This window comes from Mirounga leonina, unplaced genomic scaffold (assembly GCF_011800145.1).
Source record: "Mirounga leonina isolate KUSES-001 unplaced genomic scaffold, KU_Mleo_1.0 Mir_454, whole genome shotgun sequence".
In the NCBI taxonomy this organism is placed as follows: Eukaryota; Metazoa; Chordata; class Mammalia; order Carnivora; family Phocidae; genus Mirounga; species Mirounga leonina.
This window is the reverse complement of record NW_023270763.1, coordinates 13,284,879-13,310,220: the sequence shown is the minus strand read 5'-3', so window position 1 is coordinate 13,310,220 and position 25,342 is coordinate 13,284,879. Positions and strand designations below refer to the sequence as shown.

The window sequence follows — 25,342 nt, the reverse complement described above, 5'->3', positions numbered from 1 at the left end:
ATATCATGGTAAGATGTTGAAGGTGTTTGTGTTTTAAAAAAAGTCCTCGTCTGATGTCTCTACTGAATATGTAACTTAGGTTGGTACCAATTGAAGTTCGAGAACTGAACTCTTTAAGATGGGATAAAATGAGTATTTTTTTTATATAAAGAAGAATGAGTTTAAAGGGGAAAAAAATCACAGAGTTCCATTATAAGCCCTTCTTTTATTGAAATGATATTTTGGTTTTTAGTTGTTAACAAGCTCAGGAGAACAATACCAGCCATGTGGGAGAGGGGTCTAATTTCGTCAGGAGAAGATGAGAACCTGCTTTTTTGAGGCACTGAGGAGTCAAAAAGATTAATGACATTCTACAAGACCAGTGCTCTAACCCCTGAGCTATGGAGCCTCTTTCTCAGATTAATGACATTCTATTTGGAAGAAATCATTCAAGTTGAATTCTGGGAATTTTGTGTTAATGACACTTCGGTCAATGACTGAAATCCTGTGATTTCAGAGTCCCCTGAAACCATGGTGATTCCACTGTAGACACCCCACTGAGGCCAGATGCCCGGCTTCCAGTGAGTTCACCTGCACTTTCCAGTTTTGGGCATGCTAATGATCTTTTGATTTGGAAGACGGATACTGCATCGTTACCAGAAGCAAACGTCACAAAAGCAAGCATCCAGAGTGACGAGGAGCAATGGGAATTCTTGCAAAGATGATTAAGGAAGGCTGCTAGTCATTTACTGATCTGTGGCAAGAGCACAAAAATGGAAAAGCAGTTACATTGAATGGGTAGCATGGTAACAAGACTCACACTGTGCCGGTAGAATGGGTCAACTTTTGTAGGGTATTTGTCAAACTGTAAAGGGATCAAAGCAAAAGCTAGTTACTTAAAGAGTCTACATTTCTGTTCACTGCTTCAGCGGAGGCCGCCCTAAGTCAGCTTCTCTGTCATTAGGCTGTCATCCGACTCCATAACCTCGCTGTATAGGAGGGAACCCTTCTCGACTCCTGAGTTGCTCCGACAAGAAATGGAAAAGCAAAGTGAGAACCCATACGGTGCATTTAGGCCCTGGTCGCACGACAGTGTCTTTCTTTCTGATCTGTTTTTAGAGACTGGCACAAACCAGACATCTCAACTGGAGAAAGAGGCAATTATTCAGATCAATCAGAGAGAAGTGAGCATTTGGTCTAATTCATCCAGAGATTCCTTGTTTTCATCTTCCCTTTGGCAGAAGAACAAGTACATTCAGCCACCTACTGAGATGTCTTACTCCCGAATGGAAAGGCATCTGGGTGAGGTCTTAAAACTTTTCTTTTGAGCAGAACAGAGTATACCTCTGCTTCCTCTAAATAAAGTCAGCTTCCTCGTGCCGAAACCCCCCCACCTTAGTTAGATTTCATTTATCTGTGTAACAGCTCACTCACGCTGCCAGAAACTCTTTTTCAAGATAATAGGCCCTTAAAAATATAAGTGTTGAGAAGTATAATTCATCCAGAAAAGTGATACAGGATTTGTTATAGGAAAAAATTTTGGTCCCAAGGTCTCATTTCTAATATTCTCCTAAATAAATTTAGAAAATAAACTTCAAAATCTATATTTAAAAAAATTAAGCTGAACAAAATAGGGAGGGGGAGGGAGGAGAGGATGCAATTTTTGGTGGAGAGTGTACCTCTTAAAATCACAGAATTCAAATCTATTCTCGCCGTGCCGATACCAAATCAAGTATTTCCTTGTATACTAAAAATTAAGTAAATAAAGCACCCCAGTACTCACGGTGGCAGACAGGGCTCTATCTCAGAATATTTAGCACCCTAATATGGCACTATTCATTATAGTTCATAAGTTTAAAAAAAAGAAAAATCCTAACTGCTTCCCCCGGCAAGTGCTAGACCCAGTCGAGACCAAGACCATGTCCTTGTCACCAGCATCTTCTACCACAAGATCAAGTTTTGCCCCTAGGGGCCCCCAGCTCCCTGAACACTTGCTGACAGAGCAGGATACCAGCCTGGGGCACCATCTTATGAAACACAAGAAAGAGAACCCCCCCCCCCCTCAACAAAACAGGCTTCGGGGAGCCACCTGAAAGAGCAGGGGGTCATGGACACGTCCAGGTCTTCAGACGGCTCTCTCTCCTCCTCGGCCCTCCTCCTGACGCCCAGAATTCTACGAGCGTTAATCTGCTATGACTTGGTGCGTAGCACAGACAGGTACCTTGTTGTCAGTGGTGGCAATCCCCCAAGATGCTCAAGAAGACAAAATTACCCTTTAAGGAGTTAACTACCAGCAGTGGATGGGACGGGTTGGAGGGCATCGAGAATACCCCTCTCCCCATGCACACGCATAGTGCTCGACAGAACTTTCCAGAGAGGAGCGCCTACCTGAGGCCCTGGCTTCGCGCTGCCCGGTGCAGGGCACTTTCCCTTCTCCCCGGCAGAGACGGACAAGGCTGAGGGAGCCCCCTAAATGGCTACCGCTCCCCATTCCCCCTCCTGTGCCCCGATGGCCCGTTCCACCCCAGCGAGCTGCATCAAAAAGGAGTCGCGCTCTACTTATCCTCACATTTCGGCCTGGGGTACGCACCATGGGAGGTGCTGGCGTCGGCATGATGGCGGTGGGCGGGATGGCGTGGGGGAACGGCGTGAAGGTGTGCTGGTGCGTGTGCTGGTGCGTGTGCTGGTGCTGGTGTTGGTGCTGGTGGAACTCGGTCCGCAGGTAGGGCGGGGGGCCCAGGGCCGCCCCACGGTCAGCACTCTGAGAGGCCAGAAAGCGTGTGTTCAGTTCCTGTCGCAAGAGGTCTTGCTCTGGAAAAGAAGGAGAGGGAGCGGGTGACGCCTCCTGCCGCACCAGGAATATCCTTCCGAGCAGGACATCTGAGTACCTGGCCAGAGGGGGACAGGACCAAGGGCGCCCCCGAGAGCCCCCAGACGGAAGGGGCCCACCGACCGGGGGATCCGGACACCCAGCCACAGTCGGATCGCGTTCTTCTAGGCGCTCGGCCTTCGGGGACAGGCTCCAGGCCGAAGAGCCGAGAGGCTGATTTTCGGCTCTGTTAGTGTCAGCTCAGGGAGCCAGGGCCTGGGCGGTCACCCATCCGGGGCTCGGTTCCCTCATCTACCGGAGGGGGACATTAATATTGTGCACGTTGTGGGCTGTTTGGGGGGGTTCGAGGAATTAACGTATTTTCATGCTTAAGAACAGCTGACTGCACCCTGATCTCTGTTACCACAGCCATGTTCTCGTGCCTTCTTCTTCAAGGGGGAATTTCTGCAGTAGGGGTACAACATGGCTATGATGGACCCAAACTTGGGATCCCAGCCTGATCAATACAGGGGAGGAGAAGAGGGGCCGATACCTAACACTTAAAGCTCTGGGCACAAAAAGTGCATCTTCCCCTCTGAAGAAGGGAGAAGGCCCTCCTCGTTGAAAACAAACCCCTTAAACCAGGATGGAATCCTCAGAGCCTGGAATGGAACAGTCTCTGGGCCTGGCAATGTTTGTGTCCCTCTCACGGGAGCCCAGGCGACAGGGCATCTACAATCCGTGTGTTCCCACTCAGTGGGTGAACTCAGTTGGAAAAGCCTCCTGACTTCCAACAAACTGCTTCCCCCTGGCAGTTGTTTGGGTCGGTATGGTGCTGGTACATGTTTTGGCTGCACTTCAGCCCATACAGGGCTGGAGGAAGGTTACAAGAATACATCTAACAAAGCAGGAAATCGTCAGAAGAGAAAACCCAGCCCCAAGGGGCAGCACAGACAGCGAGGCCACCAGCGGGAGAGACTGGGGGTGGGGGGAGGCGCTCGGGGAGGGGGCTCAGCGGGCAGGCTCCTCCCTCCTACCTGAGTAAGTGCTTCCGGCCGGGTGTCCGGGGACCTGCAGACTCCCTGAAGTCAGAGGCGGTGGAGGAGGCAGAGCCGTGGGAGGGGCAAACATATTGGGGTGATGTGAGTGTGCGGGGGGCTGGAGGGTGGGCGTGAAGCTGTGCAGGGGGCTGTGGTTGGGCAGTGCGAGGGGGAACGGGGAGGCCGAGGGGTGGTGAGAGATGTGAGGAGGGGCGGGCTGAGTCTTTGCTGGAGTGCTGCTTCTGCTACTGCTGTTGGAGTAACCACCAAAAAATAAAAAAAATCAAAAAAAAAAAAAAAAAAGGAAGAAGAAAGCAAAAAAGAGGTTAGACTTTTATTTTCTTAAAAAAAAAAAAAAATCCTATCTCCCTGCCCAAAGCCATTCAACACTTTCTCCTGCTCCTTCCTCTTTATACTCTTTACAGACCCTGTCCCGGGGAACACAAGAAGCTTCTGCTAGGATCACAACCGCGGACAACAGGAGCTGAGGCCCCAGAGCTTTGGCCGAAAACCCAGGTCCGCTCCCCACTCTGCTGCCAAGTTCTCGTCTCTGCCCCAGGAGCCCTGCGCCCTCACGTCCTCCACTAGCCACATGTCCTACAGTTTTCAGAGAGGAGTAAGAACAGTGGCCTGACCTCACCCCGTCGGACCGTGACCCCCTTCAATGAAGAAGCACAGGTAGGAGGTGAACCAGGGAGCCCCTGATCACCGCTCTGGTCTGGGGGCCACGGACATGAACTCGGGGGCAGAACCCCGGCGAAGGCAGTTTCCTTCCCCTGTCCTAGACAGGAAGCAGCAGGCCCCAGAATCCCCCTAGTCACCAGGTTGTCACAAGGGAAACAAAGTCACAAGAGTCCTGGGAGGTTAGAATTACAACCCCCGGGGCCAAGCAAGGTTTCGGTCTCCCTTTCCTTGGCAGTCCTCCCCTGTGCTACTTTTGAAAACTCTCCTTTGTAGTTTGGCAAAGACGAGACAGGAGAGAGCCTGGATCTCCACCACGGGGCTCCTCGTTCTCCAAACGCAGCCTGCTTCTCGGCCTCTCGGACCGCCTTGGAGGTCCGTGGTAATAGAAAAACCTCAACCAGAAACCTCCCTGGCCCTCATCTTCCTGATTCTGGAGTCTGGAGTCGTAGGGAGATGGAGCATCTTTGAGTTGTCCTCCCTCGGAGGCAAATGGCCTCCCTTCTAAGACTCTCCCAGCGCTGGGTGTCCCTCAGGTTTCTGCGCTAGTTCTCACGCATGCCGCCCCTTCCCTGGGCCCTCTCCCTGCCCTCCGGGCTCTGCTTCCCGAGAACACAGCGACAGCGTTTGCAACAAGAAACGCCAGTCTGCTTGGGAACTCCTTACCCACTCCCACCTGAAGAAGAAGGCAACAGGCCAAAAAAGCAGGTTGGCTCACCTTAAGCTGTTGAGGCTTAAGCTACTGCTGTTGTAGGCGGACAATGGCTGGGAGAGGCTCTGGGACGAGGGGTGGGCCTGCACAGGCGGGAGGCTCTGATGGAGCAGCTGGGCAGGGGACTGAGGCCTCGGCGGCCTCTGCACTGGAGGCTGAGGGGCGGGCTGAAGCTGGGCCTCTGGGGGCGCCTGTGGCGGCTGTGTGCTTGGACGTGGGGGCTGAGGCGGGGCCTCTGTGCGCTGCACCAGGTCGGGGTCTGGAGAAGGAGCTCGCGGCTGGGGCTCCGCCTGGGGCTGGGGCAGCGGCTGAGGGACCTGAGGGCAGGGGTCTTTAAGCACCAGGGGCTCAAAGATCGGCTCTTTGCAACAGTCCTGGCTCTTCTCCTGGCTTCTCTCTAGACCCGATATCTTGGGGACAATCGGCCCTGCATCCTGGCCGTCATGTTCCGGGAGCGTGCCAACAGCTAACTCCGGATCTGTATGGGGGAGAGAGCAAAGACAAAGTCACAGGCAATGACACGAGTGTGAAACACGGAGCAGAAAGCCGAGTCCAAGCCCAGGCCCCACAGTCCCACCAACACGGCACACGGCCTGGTGCCACGTCCTGACGTGACTGCTTGCGGGACATGAGCACACCGCGACCAGGGCCGATGGTAGAGGGGTAAAGGCGAGCCGGCCGCAGGAGGCTGCGTTCCAGAAAGCGGCCTAGGCCACCAGAGTCTGAAAATGCAGGTTGACTTTAATCCTGACAGAGCCTTTTATGCAGCAAAATTAAGAAACAATAGCTGACGAGTTGATTTTTTTCCCTTTTCAAATATATACAGTTCTTGAATATACAAAAGAGCGGTGTTTTCAAACAGCGAGTGAAGCAAATGTTATTTAACCACACACAGATGTTTCTTCTTGGCCTCGCCTCTTCCCCCTTTCCATTCTGACTGATGAGACACACTTGACATTTACAGAAATAATTTCGTGTTTGGCCAAGTGCTAAACTCTGGTCAAACGTCGGGCCTCCTCATGCTCACCAACTGATCTTAGCAACGTCTGAGATCCAAGGTGCAAATGTGAATTCCAATCAATTTACAGCCAACTACACATGCCAGACATTTTAAAGGGTCCTGCCACCTCTCTGGACCACTGGGTGCAATGCTGAATGCTGACGCTAAGTCTGGATGTATAATTTAAGTGAAATTCCACAACCATGGAAGAAATGTAGAAGATACATGCTCTTGTTATGAATTAAAAAGATAGGCTTCTCTGGGTGCCTGGGGGGCTCACTTGGTTAAGCGTCCGACTCTTGGTTTCGGCTCAGGTCACGATCTCAGGGTTGTGGGATCAAGCCCTGTGTCAGGCGCGCTCAGCATGGAGTCTCCTTACGATTCTCTCTCCCTCACCCTCTGCCCCTCCCCATCCCGCTCATGTGTGTGTTCTCTTTCTAAAATAAAGTCTTAAAAATAATAATAAAAAAAGAAAAGCTATGCCTCTCTCCAAACCTCCATGCCACATCACAAAGTGGTTACTTGATTAGCCCGTAAGTCCAACTCTATCAAATCCTCTAGCAGGAGAATGAAAGACAAATGTGGCATTAAATAGAAAGAAATGCTCCGATTGGTGAGTAAGTACTTTTGTATACATCTAGGGGGAGAAATGACCTTTCCCACATCTTTGTGCCAAAAAAAGCCATCCTTTTATTATCATACAGCGCAGAAATAGGAAGAGAACAGATTACAATATTCTCCAAAATGAGGATGTGTTCCAGGCATTCCTCAAGAAACTACTTTGGGCATGATCTTTCTCTTCCAATCTCACTGTATCAAGTGTGAGAAATAAGTGGTATTCTCCCTGGTCCTATCCATTTCTGCCGATGTCCTCTCGGGTACACATGCTTTGCCATTTTTCTTCCTTGGAATTTGCGTCAAAGCAACCCATTATTTTCACTGTTCTTTTGGTAAAAGAGATCAAACCTGTGACACGCACAAAAGCAGAAACGAACTGGGTTTATAAACAAAGCACATTTTTGGCTAAAGTGACCCTGGCTCGTTTTACGCCTCACAGAACAGCCTGGAACAAACGCACTGACAGCATATGAAAAGACAGTAGTACCCTCCTTGCGTGTCTCGGCTCCAAGGATAAAGCATCCAATAAGGCCCTGGTGAAAAGTAACTCTAGACTTCTGGCGTCCCACTCACGCATATTTCCATCCAGTGCTGTCCGTAGGAACTCTCCTGGGAAGATTTTTGCTTGTGATAAGCTGAGACTGTAGGAATTCCCAAAAACCTTCGTTTCTAACTTGAGGGCTGAGAACGTCAAGATTCTTGATGGGGACAGACCCCACGCAGCCAAAACTCCTAAATCATGAAAGAAGACCCTTTATCTGCAGACATCCACACCCACAGGTCGTGGCTCGGCTTCTCTTTCAACGTTTTTGCTACCATTTCCACAAGATTACCATAGCAAGTACTTACATGAGCTCAGCGAGATACACAGGCTTCCCACAATGCAAGAGGGTTAGTTAGGTCTGGGGCAGGAGCACTAACACCCACACATCCTAACCGCACAAAATACAAGAGATTCTCCTCCGTGAGGGGTACTTCCCACTCTGACACTCAGACGGCTAATTTAGGATTATAATGCCTGCTATAATGGCAGGAACACATTTCTATCCTTTCCAAGGGCTTTGTTCTCCCTGGACTGGGATGGTGAGGAATAAATACATAAGTATTTTCCATCTCGTTACATTTAAATTCAAACTCATGTTCTCCCTCCAAAAGTCAGTGTCCAAAGTGACATAAAAGAAAGTTTCCTCTTCCAAGGGACACCACCCAGAGGCTATCAGCTTAGATTTTCTTATGCCAGTAAGGAAGCACATCAGAAACACACAGCTAAGTGCTTCGTTTATGTAGCCTGACTATATTTATCTCCTTGTTCTTTATTTAATGGGTTTCTAGAATGTGGACAACACAGCCAGGGAAGTTTGCCGGGGGCATGGTGCAGGCGTGGGCTCGCTTCCCAAGGTTCCGTAAAGGCAAACAGGGTTGGCTTTCGGGTCTCCTCTGTTGTCCCACTGTCGTTGTGGGTTAGCACCAACCCGGACACAGCCAGAACGAGGGGAGCAGCACCCAGACTGGGGATTGCCATCTCGGACAATCAGTGGGCAATCACTCTAGTGAGCCCTGTGAATTTCTACGGGATTGCCTGTGATGAATGACTCAGAGAGGACCCAGAAGCACAGAATTTCGGCCCAAGACCAGAATCAGGGAAACCATCTCAGCACTTCTCAAACATTTAAGATGCATACAAATGACCTGGACATCTGATTAAAATGCCGAGTTGGAATCAGGAGTTCTGGGGTGGGGCTCCAGAGTCTCCCTTTCTGAGTATTTCCCAGGTGATACTACTGAGGCTTGGACCCTTCTGTGACAAGCAAGGAACTTATCCAATCCTCTCCGATAAGATGGGGAAAAGCCCAGAGAAGCTAAGCAACTTGCTTGCTGGCAGTCACCCGGCTGTTTAATAAATTAGATGACTTTCGTTCTAGTCCCAACTCTGGCCACCACTCACTGCTTTTTCTCTGACTTCCACTTTGCTGCCCCCTCCAAAACAAAAATCCTAAAGCAAAGCAGGAATCCATTAAAATATTTGGTACAATGAGATAGTGCAAAGGGTTAGTTCGGAAAGCTACAAAGAGTTGCGGGAGCGGAGCACTTCAGCTAAACCTGAAAGCTATCACCAGTCCATCGATGCCCCATTGCTGTGAAACCGCAAGCAAGGCAGTGGCAGGTTGTAAGGCTGGTAAGAACTTTGGGGCTGAGACAGTTTCACGACTCCCCATTTACACGAGTCTCTTGAGGCACAGATTAGGCGTCATGCGTTTTTGTGGCTAATCGGTAATGCATTTCCTCTTCTTTTCAATTATTCAATAAATGCATCTTCCCAGTTAAGCTTTTCCATCTTGACAATTTGTCTTACTGTGCTCTGAAATTGGCACGAACACATTAAAAAAAAAAATCATTTTGTATTGCTCTGTGTGCTCTGAGTTTGCCAAAGGATGAAATTTGCTGAGGTTGGAAGTAAGAATGTGCAAATTGACTAGTCTTATTTACAAGTTTTACTCATTACATTTTGGGGTTTTAAAATCTCTCTTCTGTGATTATAAAAATAGCACATCGTGCTTATAATATAATACATGCAAATTAAAATTACACTGCACAGTGTACAGTACAAGGGGTGGATCTGCTACATGTAAATTGTATCTCAATAACCTTGACTCAAACACAAATATTTTTTAAAAAGGTAAGGGCAGATTAAGAAAAATTTAATTTTGATCCAAATTTGATACAAGTTCCCTGGGGAAAATGGAGCTTGCTAGTACTTCACTAGTAGAATAAAAACCTACAACTTCTGTGGAGGGCAATTTGGCAACATTGAGCCAAGAAACTAAAGAAGCTCAGCAAGGATTTATAGACACAGTGAAACAATTGCTCTGAATTGCAAGTTTGGAAAGAACTAAAATGTAATCATTTGGGAACTGGTTACATATAAATCTGATACATCCATACAATGGAAGATGTTACAGCCTGAAAAGGAATGAGGAACTCTGTGCATACAACCTACTGGCATACTGCTAAGCTTCTGTGAAAACCAGAAGAAAAGTAATATATATTCATTTTCTTTTACGCATAAAGAAGCTCTAGAAGAGAGCCTATGACACCAGTAGGGGGCTCAGGCAGAAGAACCAGACAGACAGGGAGCTATAGGAGGGGGAGATACTTGACTATACACATACATACATATTTAATTTTTGAGTCATGTGATCATGTTACCTGTTAAAATTCTTAAAGGAAAACTGGTCCTACATTTAAGAACAGTTTGAGCAAGAAAAAAAAAAAAGCACAGCAAACAAAACTGAGAATTTGAATAGTGGTAGGACCATAGACATGGAGAGTGTATGTTATATAAAGTAAGACACTAGAATGCACAAGTTTATAATAATAAATGTGAAAATAAAATGGATTTTATGAAAACATATCAATTACTAAAACTGACTCAAAAACAAATAAACCTGATCATAGAAGTAAACTGGAAAGACTCAATGATAGACACCTTCCTCTTAACCCAGAAATATGTCCCAGGTATATTTAGTGTTATAGACAATGTGGACTGAACCTGTTAAGAAACAAACTATTCCTTTCATTTACATTAAAAACCAACAGCAACATGACAAAAGGAAGAGGAAAAACACCTATTTACAAAAAATATAATTATTGGGGTGCCTGGGTGGCTCAGTCGTTAAGTGTCTGCCTTTGGCTCAGGTCATGATCCCAGGGTCCTTGGATTGAGCCCCGCATTGGGCTCCCTGCTCCGCGGGAAGCCTGCTTCTCCCTCTCCCAGTCCCCCTGCTTGTGTTCCCTCTCTCGCTGTGTCTCTCTCTGTCAAATAAATTAATAAAATATTGTAAAAAAATATATAATTATCTAGCTAGAAAACACAATCTGCTAAAAAATATGAGAATAAGAGAACTCAGCAAAATACCCAAATAAGAAAACCCCACAAACTTCTGTAGCTTTTCTACACACCAGCAATAGTGAATAGACTTAAATAAAAAAAGGATCCCTTTTACAATAACTAAAGTCACATAATTCTTGGAAACAAACCTAACAAGAAAATGACAGGGCCTATAGAGTCTCAGAAACGTACCCTCCAAAATGTTTTGAGTCTATGTTCAAGGGTATTTTATGATGAGACAGAGAAGAGGGGGTGGGGAAGAAGTCAAAGCCACTTAAGAGGTGGTTCTCTCTTTTTTTTAAAGATTTTATTTATTTATTTGACAGAGAGAGACACAGCGAGAGAGGGAACACAAGCAGGGGGACTGGGAGAGGGAGAAGCAGGCTTCCCGCGGAGCAGGGAGCCCGATGCGGGGCTCGATCCCAGGACCCTGGGATCATGACCTGAGCCAAAGGCAGACGCCTAACAACTAAGCCACCCAGATGCCCCAGATCCACCAATTCTTTTCTTGTTTTTTTTAAAGATTTATTTCTTTGACAGAGACACAGCGAGAGAGGGAACACAAGCAGGGGGACTGGGAGAGGGAGAAGCAGGCTTCCCGCAGAGTAGGGAGCCCGACGCGGGGCTCGATCCCAGGACCCCGGGATCATGACCTGAGCTGAAGGCAGACGCTTAACGACTAAGCCACCCAGGCGCCCCAAGAGGTGGTTCTCTTTGGAGGATACCACCCCTAGGTGGAGATTTCACACTTGTGGGAGTGTGTTGGGTTGTCCCAGTGGCTGGAGGACACTGGTGACTCTTAGGGACCTTAGATGTACTGGGATATGAAGGACAATACCACACAACATCTCAGTCAATGTCCTAAAATCCCACTGCACATTTGTGCAGTTAGAACCTGACTCTGTTTTCGCATATAAACACAAAATCTTCCGCACAGTTTTAATACACACTGGATTTTCCAGGAATGCAACTGTCACATGTTGCTTTGTCTGTTATGTCTTGTTACGAACCACCAAGAGTTGGTTGTTCGCCGTTTGGGAAAATCATGACACCAGTGGGATGGCTGCTCCTGGCATTTTAATTACCAAGTCGCAGGTACCTGTATGAATCAGCTTTCGTAGCAGCCACATTTACGTACCATTCTATGTATAGATTTGAGCATCTGACCATTTCATTGTCTTCTAATGTAAAGAAATATTTACATACTTAAAAGCATATTAATTTATTACAAATTACTTGCTACTTGTTTTTCCTTTACTTTTAATTAGAGCGTTATAGGCATTTTAAAATTACATATATAGATAGGCATCTAACTATATCTTTTGTTCCAGAAAGTAAAGAATGAAAGTGCATTATAAAACGTTTCTTATATTACACAAAAAGGGCACTGGGTGTGCTGGGGTTGAGATTTGCTGTGTTATGTCTCTAAGATGAACTACTCTGTTTCTGGAAGCCCAATTTCTTATGGCAAAAATACAGCAACTACTCCAAGGGGTTGTTGTGGAAATTAAGCTGAGTTCTTTCCACGATGTAGAGCACAAAATAAATGGTCAGTGTTCTCAAAACTACTGCAGAAAATAATTTCATGGAAAATATTTTGTGATAAAATTACTACCAAGTAAAATATACTATCACCAGTATGGTCTCAATACTGAAAATGATTCTCATAAATGTGTCTATGCACACACAGAAAAAAGATGAGGAAGATAAACATAAAAATGTTAATTAATTGTAATCCCATCATCCAGAAATAACCACAGACTTCCATTTTTAAACTTGTGTTTTTTAACTTTTTCCAAGTTTTCTACAGTAAATATGTACTATGATTGTAAAAGAAAAAAAGACATTGCAGCTGACCCCTGAAAAGGACAGGTTTGAAGTGGGCAGGTAGGTCCACATACAGGTAGATTTTTTCAATCAATAGAGTACAATACTCTGAATTTTCCCTTCCTTATAATCTGCTTAATAATATTTTCTTTTCTCTGACTTACTTTATTGTAAGGATACAGTATATAATATGTGTATAAAAAATGTGTTAAACAACTGTTATTTAGTGAGGCTTCTGGTCAACAGCAGGCCGGCTATTAGTACAGTTTTTGGCGAGTCCCAAGTTATGTGTGTAATTCGGATTGAGCAGGAGGGGTGTCAGGGTTCCTAACCTCCAGATTGCTCAAGGGTCAACTGTATATTTTAAAAGGAGTTCCTTCATGGACAATGTAACTTTCAGCATCAAAGAAGTCAACTCAGAAAGTGACTGTTCAAGTCAAACGGCTTTACCTACTCGACGGAATTTTTAAAAAAGTTCTTTACCCAGAGGACAGATCAATATTTGCCTTTCAGAAATGAGGCTAGGATATGGCCTTCTATCTCCTCTGCAACATTTCTAACTGGCTCTAACTGGACAGAATATTTGGACAGAAAGGAGCTGGTGAACACTGATGATTAAGGAGGCAGAAAGAGAAGTAGAAGAACCTTCGTAAGGCACATTTCTGTGCTTCTGGTCTTTTCACGTCTTTACACTAGGTTAGAAAGCCCTAGGACGGCTTACTCACGACAAGGTCATTATTGCAGCAAATATGAACAAGCCTTCAAGACACCAAGAAAACTATGTGGGGCCCTGACCATTAGGCAGTGTACCCACCCACCTTTCTGAATGCCTGACCCATAGCATCTAGAAATGGGTATGTCCTATTTTTACATTATTCTGTCTCCTAGTTAACGTCTCTACTTCTTTTTCCAAATGACAGAGCCACAAAGACCTCACCACACAGAAGGAATGAAGACTAATAAGCCAAATAAGGGGGCGGCGGCGGGGGGGGGGGTGGTGGTGGTGGCAAGAAACCCAGACTTTAAATTAAGGCAAAGTGGGAATATTAATAAATGTTGAGATGTTCTATATTAAAAAGCCAGAAACATATGAAAGTTATCACATTTCCGTGAATTGACACTGAATAATTTCAAGCTACTAGCCATATCCATTCTTTAAACACCTTCTTGCCTCTTCTTGTACCTCCAATAAAATCTCCTTTTTGGCAAAGACCGCGTATTTTGTATATACTTACTAAAACAAAAACTGCACTACTGAATTAATTCAGCAATACTTTGACCTCTCCCCAGGTTTTAAATTCTGTCACTAGAGCTCCACATTCCAATGGTGTTTTGCAGAAAAAGCCTACCGTCTCCAACATACACCTCTCTTTATATTCCTCCTCTCCCTCTTTTCTTCAAATCATTAAACAGAGACCAGTTTGTTCCATTAGCAGATTCAATTACTTGAACGAAGGGAAGGATGACATTCAGCCTTGCAGCTCTTCTTCTCGGTCACTGAAACTGTACAAATAAATTGAGGAAAACCCACTGTTTGTTCAAGGCAAATTAATTTTCAAACACTGCAAGAGTGGGAGATCAGGGGAATGGTGGGTGCTTGGCAGGGCTCAAAGAGATTCCATTTTGTGCTTGTCATTTTGTGTAAACATTAATTACCATCTGGGAGGCTAAGCTCTGGGCTGAAGTCTGTATTGCAAACCTCTGAGGGCTCCAGGGTTCCTAGTAAAAGCAAAATCCCAAATAGGAAAAAATACTTGCATCTAGTAAAACAGCAGCCAGCCCACTGGGAAAGGTGTGCGGGGACCAGCAGGTTAGGGGTTGTCTGTTATCACAGAAGCTAGTTTGGATATCACTTAGTTTCTAAGATTAACCTACGATGGACACTGAAGGAAAATCAACAGGCTGCAGGTGAGTGTTCTTAAACTTGTTTCAAGTTTATCGCGAGTAAGCCTTGCACCACAACAAGCATCAACCCTTACGTGTATGCCCGTGTGTCTGATGCCTCAAGGCCAAAAATCTGCCTTCAAGGGGAGATCAGCCTTGAAGATGCAGACTGCAGCCCCCGAGGATGGCTTCCTCTTATGGAACGCGGGCCCTACAGGTCAACCTGGACTTGTGTTGTATTTCTTTTGTAGCTTCTTGCAATTCAGAGCAATGGAGGACCATGCTGGTGAAGGACCAGAATGAGAAGGAGAAAAATGAATTGTGATCTACTGGGGGGAGAGATCGGGCATAAAAAAAGTCTTGACCAAACCCAAGAGTGTCAACGTCCTAGCTGTAATCGGGTTTTTCACTTCATACAAGGAAAAGGCTGGTGTCACTTCATGTATCAGCCCTGCGCTAGGTCCCGAGGGCATAAAGATGGACAAGAAACCATCCCAGACTTCCAGGAGCTGGGGGCTGGGAGCGTACAATGCAGTATGGAGGGAAAAACACGGAAATGGCCGTCAGGGAGACCCGCGGCCTCCCAGTTCAGTGTTTGTTCTCTGCAAGATTCAGAGATAAGCTTAGCTAATCAGAGCTAATGAAGATATCGATATATTTTATTGATTCTGAGTTACTGATGGTCAGGCACTTTTATCTGTAACGCAGTCCTGCTGAACTGGCCCCAAGGACCTGTCTTAGGCCCAAAGCAACCGAACTGTGTCTTGGGATGTGTACAGACCTGACACGAGAGACAGGTATCGGACAAAAAAATCTCCAATCGCGTTAAGAACACTGGAAAAACTCCAAGGACTAGTTTCAGAGAGAAAGCCCAAGCTTCCGTGCTTTGGCCTCACAGACATCTCCCCATTATTTCTGCTTGTGTCCTTCTGCCAGCCTCCATGTTCATCAGCTGGTCGAGATCACCTCCTGCTTGGTTACCATCCGCAGTACCTCTCTGCCTCTGCTCTCCGGCCCCTCCTATGGATCTCAGCTTCCTGGCCCATCCTCATCAGCCCCATCTGGCTGTTGACCAAGTACCCACATGACCCTGTGCATGGTACACACAGAGGCACAACCACCTTTAAAACCAGTGCCCACTCGACACCTAACAAGATACTGCTGTGTCCCTAGGGCACGACAGGGGGTCCTAACGAGGGAAGGTTCTAGAAGGATTTTCAACCACATGTCTGGATTCATGCAACATGGCCTGCCTGCTCTGAGGGAACAGCAAATCTAGGGCCAAGGCTATCACCCCAAGAAAAGCCACAGCACATATTCCTGAGACTCGAAGACAACAAGGAGCTCATTTGCTTATTTTGGAAATTCTCCAAGAGGTGGGACAAAAGCACTGAAAATAAATAACTTTAGGTGTTTGGTTAAAAAAAAAAAATCTTCCTGGTACCTTTCACACTGAGAACAATCGAGTGGGGATATCTGTTTACAGACGGGACACCTTCCTCGCGATACTCTGGCCCGCTGCTCACTTCTAACGTCTTCGCCTGAGGGTTTCATGTCCAGAGCCAGAAGGGGCAGTAATCGTGAGGCCAATCTGATCCTGGTCAACTGAGGCAAAAATTCTTTGGTGTAACATGTCCTTGTCGTTTTGCCTCTTACTGTGATAAGCAATCTTTCTTGGATCTGTACATGTCTGTGGTGTCAGTATGTTTATGATATTAGGGGACTATGGAATGAGGCATCTAGCTAAAGGGTAGTGGGGGTATGATGATGGCATGTGAGAACGTCCATCTTTCGAGTCTATCCTCGGCTTTTCCTCGGCTCCCAGGCTCCACATACATACAAATATTCCCCATCCCCAGGATTCTTCTTAACCCTCTGCAATGCAGGGCTATGATGTATCAGCTGAGCTTCCGGCTGACCTAAGTTCTAGTCAACATTGGCTCACTCTCTCACTGCTTCGGAGTCTGCAAGAACACACACACTTTATCCCTTTGAAATGAGAGTTTCACCTACATTAGGCAACATCCCTGTATCTACTGCTTTTCCCTCAAAATCCCCTCTTTTCAGGGTCCAGGTATCAAAAAGAAGGTCTTAGGTTAGCCTAGTTTGAAGGAGTGAAGCAAGTCTTGGTGAGTCCTCCTAGTGGCAACAAAGTCTTTCTGTTTTGAAGAGAACTGAGGAAGGAATCACAGACTCCAGGGCACGTGGACTACTCTGGCCCTGGGCCCATGCTGTGGCAAGACAGCTGAAGGGCGGGGCGGGGGGTTCATCCCCACAAGCAATGTCCGCGCTCTCAGTCACTTTTCCACCAAGTTCACGCAGCTGTCACTTGGCGAGCAGTCGAGGATGAGGCATCATCAGATATCCTAAAACCGATGTGTTCGCAATGCATGGTGGGAAAGGTCCAAGAGCCACTCCTGTCCTGTTCTCAACAGGTCACTGTGGGAAGTGGGTTTTGCCTTGGGAAATAGTTACCATGCTTTGGCAATGACTGTTCCATCAGCTTTCAGACATGCCTGCCTGTACTCCTGAGGACAGATGACAAAACTCCCCAAGTCTGTTCAAACAACCTGCTATGGCCCACGGGACCTGGGTGCTGCCAAGAGCATGCAATCTGTGAACACCGCAGATGCCTCTGGAATGAATCTATGAAAGTTGCCTTTTCCCCTGATATCATAGAGCCTTTGATTCTCTAGTTAAAGGCGAAAGATCAGGGAAAAGAGGACTCTGACAATTTCTCTAAGTAAGTTTTGACCTTTCTGGTCCCAAACCATCGGCCACCTCATACTGAGATTCCAGTGTATTCTACAACCTTGCTATTCCAAGTGTGGTCCACAGACCAGCAACACTAACACCTGGGATCTCGTTATGGAGTTAAATTCACACTCCTCATCCATATGCAAGTTCAAGTTTGCAAAGCACTGTTCTATAGGCTACGGGGAGTGCTGGAAAGCCGCAGCAAGCCCAGTGACTGGGGGATGCTATCCGCAAGGTCGCCAATCCTTCTAGGTCTCCACCTCCCCAGGCCCACTGTTAGAAATTTACTTCCTCCAAAAGCTAGTGAAACAAAAGCAAACATGAACTTTTGGGACTTCATCCAGATAAAAAGCTTCTGCACAGCAAAGGAAACTCAGTCAACAAAACAAAGAGGCAACCCACAGAATGGGAGAAGATATTTGCAAATGATACTACAGATAAAGGGCTGGTATCCAAGATCTATAAAGAACTTCTCAAACTCAACACCCAAAAAACAAATAATCAAGTAAAAAAATGGGCAGAAGTCATGAAAAGACACTTCTCTGAAGAAGACATACAAATGGCTAACAGACACATGAAAAAATGTTCATCATCATTAGCCATCAGGGAAATCCAAATCAAAACCACACTGAGATACCACCTTATACCAGTTAGAGTGGCAAAAATGGACAGGGAAAGAAACAACAAATGTTGGAGAGGTTGTGCAGAAAGGGGAGCCCTCTTACACTGTTGGTGGGAATGCAAGTTGGTACAGCCACTTTGGAAAACAGTGTGGAGGTTCCTCAAAAAGTTAAAAATAGAGCTACGCTATGACCCAGAAATTGGACTCCTGGGTATTTACCCCAAAGACACAGATGTAGTGAAAAGAAGGGCCATATGCACCCCAGTGTTCATAGCAGCAATGCCTGCAATAGCCAAACTGTGGAAAGAGCCGAGATGCCCTTCAGCAGATGAATGGATAAAGAAGATGTGGTCCATATATACAATGGAATATTACTCAGCCATCAGAAAGGATGAATACCCAACTTTTACGTCAACATGGATGGGACTGGAAGAGATTATGCTAAGTGAAATAAGTCAAGCAGAGAAAGTCAGTTATCATATGGTTTCACTTATTTGTGGAACATAAGGAATAGCATGGAAGACATTAGAAGAAGGAAGGGAAAAATGGAAGGGGGGGAAATCGGAGGGGGAGATGAACCATGAGAGACTATGGACTCTGAGAAACAAACAGGGTTTTAGAGGGGAGGGGGGAGGGGGGGACTGGTTAGCCCGGTGATGGGTATTAAGGAGGGCGCGTACTGCATGGAGCACTGGGTGTTATACGAAAACAATGGATCGTGGATCACCACATCAAAAACTAATGATGTAATGTATGGTGACTAACATAATAAAATTAAAAAAAAAAAAAAAAAGACGTTTACTTCCTTCATTCCTTCCCGGGTGGGTTCTTTACCAGCATGTAAGCTGCCACAGGGGTGGGGTGATGGAGGTAGATCAGAAGCTGCCTCCAGTACCGGACATAGTTATGAAAGCTAGTGACAGTGAGTGCTTATTCACGGTGATTACTTCCCATCCTGGCTCCATGCACATTCACTGGATCGCTCAGCATGTAGAACAGGGAGTTAGAGAGTCTTGTCCCTAAGCACGGCCATGAGCCACCTTCAAGGACCTGATGGCTGTCACACGGAGAAGGAAGCAGATCTACTGTGAATGACATCATGTGCATAACTAAGACCAAAGGATGTGTATTGAAGAGCAAACTTTCCCCCTGGAACAGCCCGGGCTGCTGTGTAGGGGACCAAGCTAAGGATCTCTTTTGCTCTTCAATGGAAGTGTCAAGAGGACATTCATGTCATGAACGACCGAGACCAAATTCTGAGGGGCTAGTTAGTCGTGGAATGGGAAGAAGCCTGGACCACATGACTTCTGAGATTCCATGAGGTCCCTAATAAGATGTTGGGGGCACTTCCTCAGAAGAACATCATCATGTCTTTATTTTTCTTTCCCATTCCACAACTCAATCTTCTCAAGTATTTCACCCAGAGGTTAATGAGCACTATTCTCTTGATTTGCATAGATTTTAACAAATGCCACATCTTAAGTTATAAACTAAGAATCCTGACACCAAGTGACTAGAGTTTTCTAAAAATAGAGTATGTGTGTGCGTGTGTGTGTGGGGGGGTATTGTGTTGTGCCCTATGTTTGAAATATTTGATCTTTTTTAAAGAACAAGTCTACCAATCCTTACATTGATTTTCTATAAACCACCCATGTAATAAATACTTGGTAGGAAACTAGAATCTCTTGCCATTAGTTCATCACTTGTCATTATTTCATTATCCTCAACTTATCACAGAAAAAGGAAACATGTTCAAATATAAAATTTGAAGTTCCATGTCTAGAAGGCAGTTCAGGAAGGCAGGGAGGATGATGAGGACATCAGTCTATTAGAAACTCGCTATCCGTGGCGCTCCACGGTGTAATGGTTAGCACTCTGGACTCTGAAACTATCTATCTGCTTGAGTTGCCTCTCAACTCTGAAACGCTCAAATCCCTCTCCAGAAATAAACAGTGGGAAACTGGAACCTGTCCCTGGGGTAGAGGTGGGGCTGGAGTAAGTCACCAAAACGGTAACATTGCCTCCCACTTATGACTGTAATTCTGGAAGGCCAAATCCAAAGTGGGGGCTTGGGACATGTACTATCACCATGACTTCAACCCTCCTGCAAATACCTGAACTTTATCTTCAGAGAGGTCTTCAAACCAGAAGGGCAGAAGGTAATACAGCATTTGCTTTGTTTCTTTTTCAAATGCCTGAAGACCACGCGCATCTGGCTGTCCCACCATCATCTCCAGTTCAACATGACTAAAGTCAAGTCCATCCCTCCCCCTCCCCCTCCGGCTCCCCCATAGTCATCCTCGAAGCTCAGAATCACAGCAGCGATGTATTTATGTTCTCCCCTTATGCTACTCAACGGCTCAGGTGTGAATTACTGCTTACGATGCCATTTAACACAAATAAAACAACGGTTTCAGAATCGGCTGTTCCTCAGCAGCCTGAGTGAGCCTATAGATCATGCTGTCATAGGAATCCCCTGTTGGGAACTCTCCAGTGGCTTCTCCCCATATGTGGAACAACCCCCCCAGCTCCTCCCCACGGCCCCTTGCTGTGCTCTTGCTCTGCTCCTGACCACCATCCAGGAGCTCCACACTCCTGCTCTCTTACCCTTTACACACAGACGGGTGCTTCTGAATTCCGCCTTCCAAAGACCTGTTTTCATCAAACGACCTTGCTGTAAGTCTCCTCCAGGCCCCACAGCCCCTGGCAACCACCCTAACCCTCTGATGAACTTCTATTCTAGACACTTCATGCCCGTGGGATGTGGCAGGCATTTAGTAGATATTGTATTGGCATTTTAGTACACATGACTAGTTTTTTGAGAGGAAGGGGACCTCTTAAAATCTTTGTCTTTATTTCTACCCCGAGCACAGTGCCTTCCCACATAGTGAGTACTTGATAAATATTTGATTTCTTTAGGCACATAATAATCAATTTACAAAATCTAAGTAAGTTTCTTTATATCTGCAATTCAAAAGGAAAAAAATCGCTATAATGAGAAAAATACTCAATAAACAATTACACATTAAGCCGGAAAAATCATGTCTCTTTGGAGTCATTTCCGTAATTGAACATTATACTGCCATAAAGTAATAGTATATAACACAAGCAAATGTAAAATAATTGGAAGCTATTATGAAGTTTAAGCATCCATTTTTGATATATAATAAAACTAATGTTCTATTTTGAATCATAAAAGATTCTAATAGTTTTGGGGTTTTTTTGAACAACAACAAAAAAAGCAGGGCAATCAAAAGCACATCATGTTAAAGGAAAGAGATCTTAATAATCAACGGTAGGTAAAGCTTCTTTAGGAATATGCTTATGCTGGATCTGAGTAGTCTACAGACTTTAAGAGTACAAATATGCAATTTTATGTGCACTGAAAAAATGAGAAAAGGTACATAGCTGTGAGCCTGGGGAACAGTCATGGGGAGGGGTCAGTTCACCTGCAGTATTTAAATTTTCAACAGAACACCAAGTGTGAATCCACAAAGGTGATACGAAGTCAAATAACTGTGCAATCAGCCTAATGCACTCATTATGAGAAAACCAAAGTAAAAAAAAATCGTTTAAAAATTAGCTAAAGAGAACTGCTAAAAACGGAATAGAAAAATTACCCAGCAATGAAACACCAAGGAGGAGTAAGTGCTAGAAAGAATGATACCTGCACAGTAACGGAGTCCAACGTCCATGGGGTTGGGGAGGAGGGAGCCTACGGCCAGGTGAGGATCCACGCAGGCAAGGCAGGCTCTTGAGCTGAACAAAGACGCAAAGACACCCCAGAGCCTAGATGACGGGGTCTCCAAGTTGGTGTTGCTGTTTGCACTCTGTCGTCGTCCCCCGGCTCATCTGTCGCACCCAACCGACCACCGTCACCAGCGCGTCACTGGCTACTCCCCGTGTCCCCAGAGGCCATGCTGGCTGACTGAACTGAAATGTGCCCATTTTTAAAAATTTCCTCCTTGCTCAGGTGCTAAGGAAGGCTTTGGATCAATCCTAAGGCAGAACTGAAGGCCATTCTGAAGTCCTGACCTTAAAGACAGGAGGGGGCAGCCTAGAAAGAGCAAGATACAACCGAGGGCATTGGGCTCATGTCCCCAGACCAGAAACGTGCCTGCCCACAACCTGGTCCACTCCACCACAGACAAATGGCTGAGAGTCATTCACCCCAGGAGTCTATTTTTAACCACTGACACTGGTTATGTTTCCTTAGACCCTGATTTATTCAGGGCTATAAATTGCTTTATCCTCACAACTACACTTAGGACAAATGATTCTAGTTGAAATCGGGTGTTTTCAAAGCACTGGGTTTAGAATTCAAATATCCCCTGAGGAAAATAACACCTACCTCCCAGGTTTAAGATAAAACTTACTTCCCAAAAGTGTGAACAATTTAAACCTGCTTTGCCAACAGTAGAGGCTTTCAAAACACATTCATTTAATTCTTCTCCTACAGAAAAATGGTGGGGTGAGGAATTATCATTCACCCCACACTTTTAATCATTCCTTCCTGCTCTCTTCAGGTGCCACCCAAAATCTTGACCACTGCTCCCTGGCCAAGTGGCCAGGGCCAATGGGTCTTCGAGACTACGAATCTTACACAAAGGTGCACTACAGATGTAATTTCCCAGTCAGTCAGTGTTGGGGACTGGGGGGGCGGGGGATGGGACAGATGTAAACAAAAGAAAACCCATCAACTGGAAAAGAAAGCATGTCCTGCCTAGAGGCAATGAAATCTTAATCCTCTGTAATGCACCACAAATTCCACAGACATAACCAGGGATGTTTTTCCTTCAAAACCCGAGATCAATTCACGGCAAATGCTTAAATCTTTTTTGAGCACAAAGAAACACAGTTTTCTGTCGGCCCTAACAAAGACATGTAATTGTAGAGCATGCGGTCCGAAGAAGACACACCTTGGTGAGCTTGTGTAGGACCTGAGTGTATAAAGAAACACTAGTAAAACAATGGGAAGTGTGTTTATGATTAGTGACTGGACTGGTACAACTCAATGAATAAATGGAGAAGCTGATATTATATAAGTTCAGTTTATTTTATTTATTTGTTGTTGTTTTTTTTTAAGTAAGGTCCATGCTTAGTGTGGAGCCCAATGTGAGCTTGAACTCAGGACCCTGAGATCAAGACCTGAGCCGGGATCAGGAGTTGGAGGCGTAACTGAGTGAGCCACCCAGGAGCCCCAAGTTAAGATTTCTCCCTAAATGAACAGAACTTATGTGTGCCTTATGACACAATTTGGAGAGGCAATATATTATAGGCCAGAAAATAACTGGATTCACATTCTGGCTTTGTCACTAATTAGCCAATAACTTTGAGCAAATCACTTCACCTCTTAGAGCCTTGATTTCCTCATCTGAATCTAAGAGGAGCTTGGGACTCCTGATTTCTGGGATTCTTCCTAATTCCAAGAGTCTGTGATTATACTGACACATTAGCCTATTTTCTTCCTTCTTTTTTTTTTTTTTTAATATTTTATTTATTTGTTTGACAGAGACAGACACAGCGAGAGAGGGAACACAAGCAGGAGGAGTGGGAGAGGGAGAAGCAGGCTTCCCGCAGAGCAGGGAGCCCGAAGCGGGGCTCGATCCCAGGACCCCGGGATCATGACCTGAGCCGAAGGCAGACGCTTAACGACTGAGCCACCCAGGCGCCCTTTTTTCTTTTTTTTAAAGATTTTATTTACTTATTTATTAGAGAGCGAGCAAGAGAGAAACAGCATGAGAGAGGAGAGGGTCAGAGGGAGAAGCAGGCTCCCCGCCCAGCCGGGAGCCCGATGTGGGACTCGATCCCGGGACTCCGGGATCATGACCTGAGCCGAAGGCAGTCGCTTAACCAACTGAGCCACCCAGGCGTCCCAGAATTCTCTTATTTTTTATTTTTATTTTTTTTAAAGATTTTATTTATTTATTTATTTGAGAGAGAGAGAGAGAGAGAAACAGCATGAGAGGGGATAGGGTCAGAGGGAGAAGCAGACTCCCTGCCGAGACGGGAGCCCGATGCGGGACTCGATCCCGGGACCCCAGGATCATGACCTGAGCCGAAGGCAGTCGCTTAACCAACTGAGCCACCCAGGCGCCCCACATTAGCCTATTTTCAACTAAGGCCAACAACAAATCACACCTGTATAAATGATGGGAGGTGAAATTTTACTTTTAAACTAGAAACTGGATGGGTGAAATACAAGTCTGTCCTCTATGCTCTTCCTCAAGAAACCGTCTCTTGAACAGACTAACTGAAAAGTAAGAGCCATTCAAACTAAATCCCCCTTTCAAATTTTAGAGAAATCTGCTAAATGCAACAAGGGACCAGACGTATAAAATACTCTTTTGGTGGGAGGGGACTTTGGAAATTGGCTAGATGAGCCAAGTCTGTCTCTTCAACATTTGTTTTCATTCCTCCTAATAAAAATAAACTAGTCTTTAAGAATAGGACCTTCTTGAGAGTGAGTGGGCATCAAAACGTATGCAGCTTTATATTCCCAGGGCCTGGAACACTGAAGAACACAGAAGATGTTTTACCAATCAAGTGAGAAACAGAATGAAGGGCCGCTGCTCTACTACTTGTTTTGAAAACATGAATTTGTTCCACTGTGAATGCTGGGTTTGCTTACGTGCAATCCTCCCTGCTGAGCAAGGAGCCCGATGAGGGACTGAATTCCAGGACCCTGGGATCATGACCTGAGCCCAAGGCAGAAGCCCAACCGACTGAGCCACTCAGGCATCCCTCTTAAAACCATTTTTAAAAAAGATTTTATTTGAGAAAGAGAGAGAGAGAGAGAGCATGAGCGAACATGAGCGGGGGGAGAGGCAGAGGGGAAGGGACAAGCAGACTCCCCACTGAGCAGGGAGCCTGACGTGGGACTCAATCCCAGGACCCTGAGATCGTGGCCTAAGCCGAAGGCAGATGCTTAACCACTGAGCTGCCCAGGCGCCCCATTTCTTAACCATTTAACAGTGTAAAACTAAGTTACTATTTTTATAAGGTTCCTATCTTAAAAAAAACAACAACAACAACAAACAAAACTGTGAGTGATGAAATTTTTGTATTCCTAACCCACTTTCCCCGTAAGCCCTACAGTTGCCATTATTCCGTCGTGCATTACACCGTGATTTTTTTAGGGACATGTACACAGCGTTACAGCAGAACTGACTATAAAATTAAGTGAATTCATGACAGAGAGAACCTCATCTTACAAAGAATGGATCAACAGTCAGTCCACGGGAAAGTGTCTAGCAGGCTGCGAAAGGCATCTGGGTACTGTCCTCTTCGACTTACTTACCAGTTAACTTATTTATTGATATGCAGAAATTGAGAGAGTGACTATTTTTGACTCATTCATTCAACAGAACTATATGAAGCTTACTGACTATGAGCTAAGTGTTGGAGAGAGAAGAGAAAGATGATGAGGTATGATTACTATCCTGGCGGAACTCATATCTGAGTGGAGGAAAGAAATAAATAGCTATAATGCAATGTAGTAAAAGCTCTAATAAATGTATCTCA

General features: G+C 45.6%; 1 protein-coding gene across 2 annotated transcripts in view; it reads right to left on the bottom strand.

Moving 5' to 3' along the window:
- Positions 1-25,342, bottom strand: part of AUTS2 (activator of transcription and developmental regulator AUTS2) — a 1,121,250-nt gene that overhangs the window by 22,791 nt on the left and 1,073,117 nt on the right. Inside the window, exons 7-10 of one of the 2 annotated variants that reach the window (XM_034988711.1) lie at positions 5,228-5,699; positions 3,826-4,079; positions 2,549-2,790; positions 800-844 (exon numbers count right to left, since the gene is read on the bottom strand). In XM_034988711.1, the coding sequence (XP_034844602.1) occupies positions 800-844; positions 2,549-2,790; positions 3,826-4,079; positions 5,228-5,699 (1,013 nt within the window). The remainder of the gene's footprint in view (positions 1-799; positions 845-2,548; positions 2,791-3,825; positions 4,080-5,227; positions 5,700-25,342) is intronic. The other variant, XM_034988712.1, reaches the window with a different exon arrangement.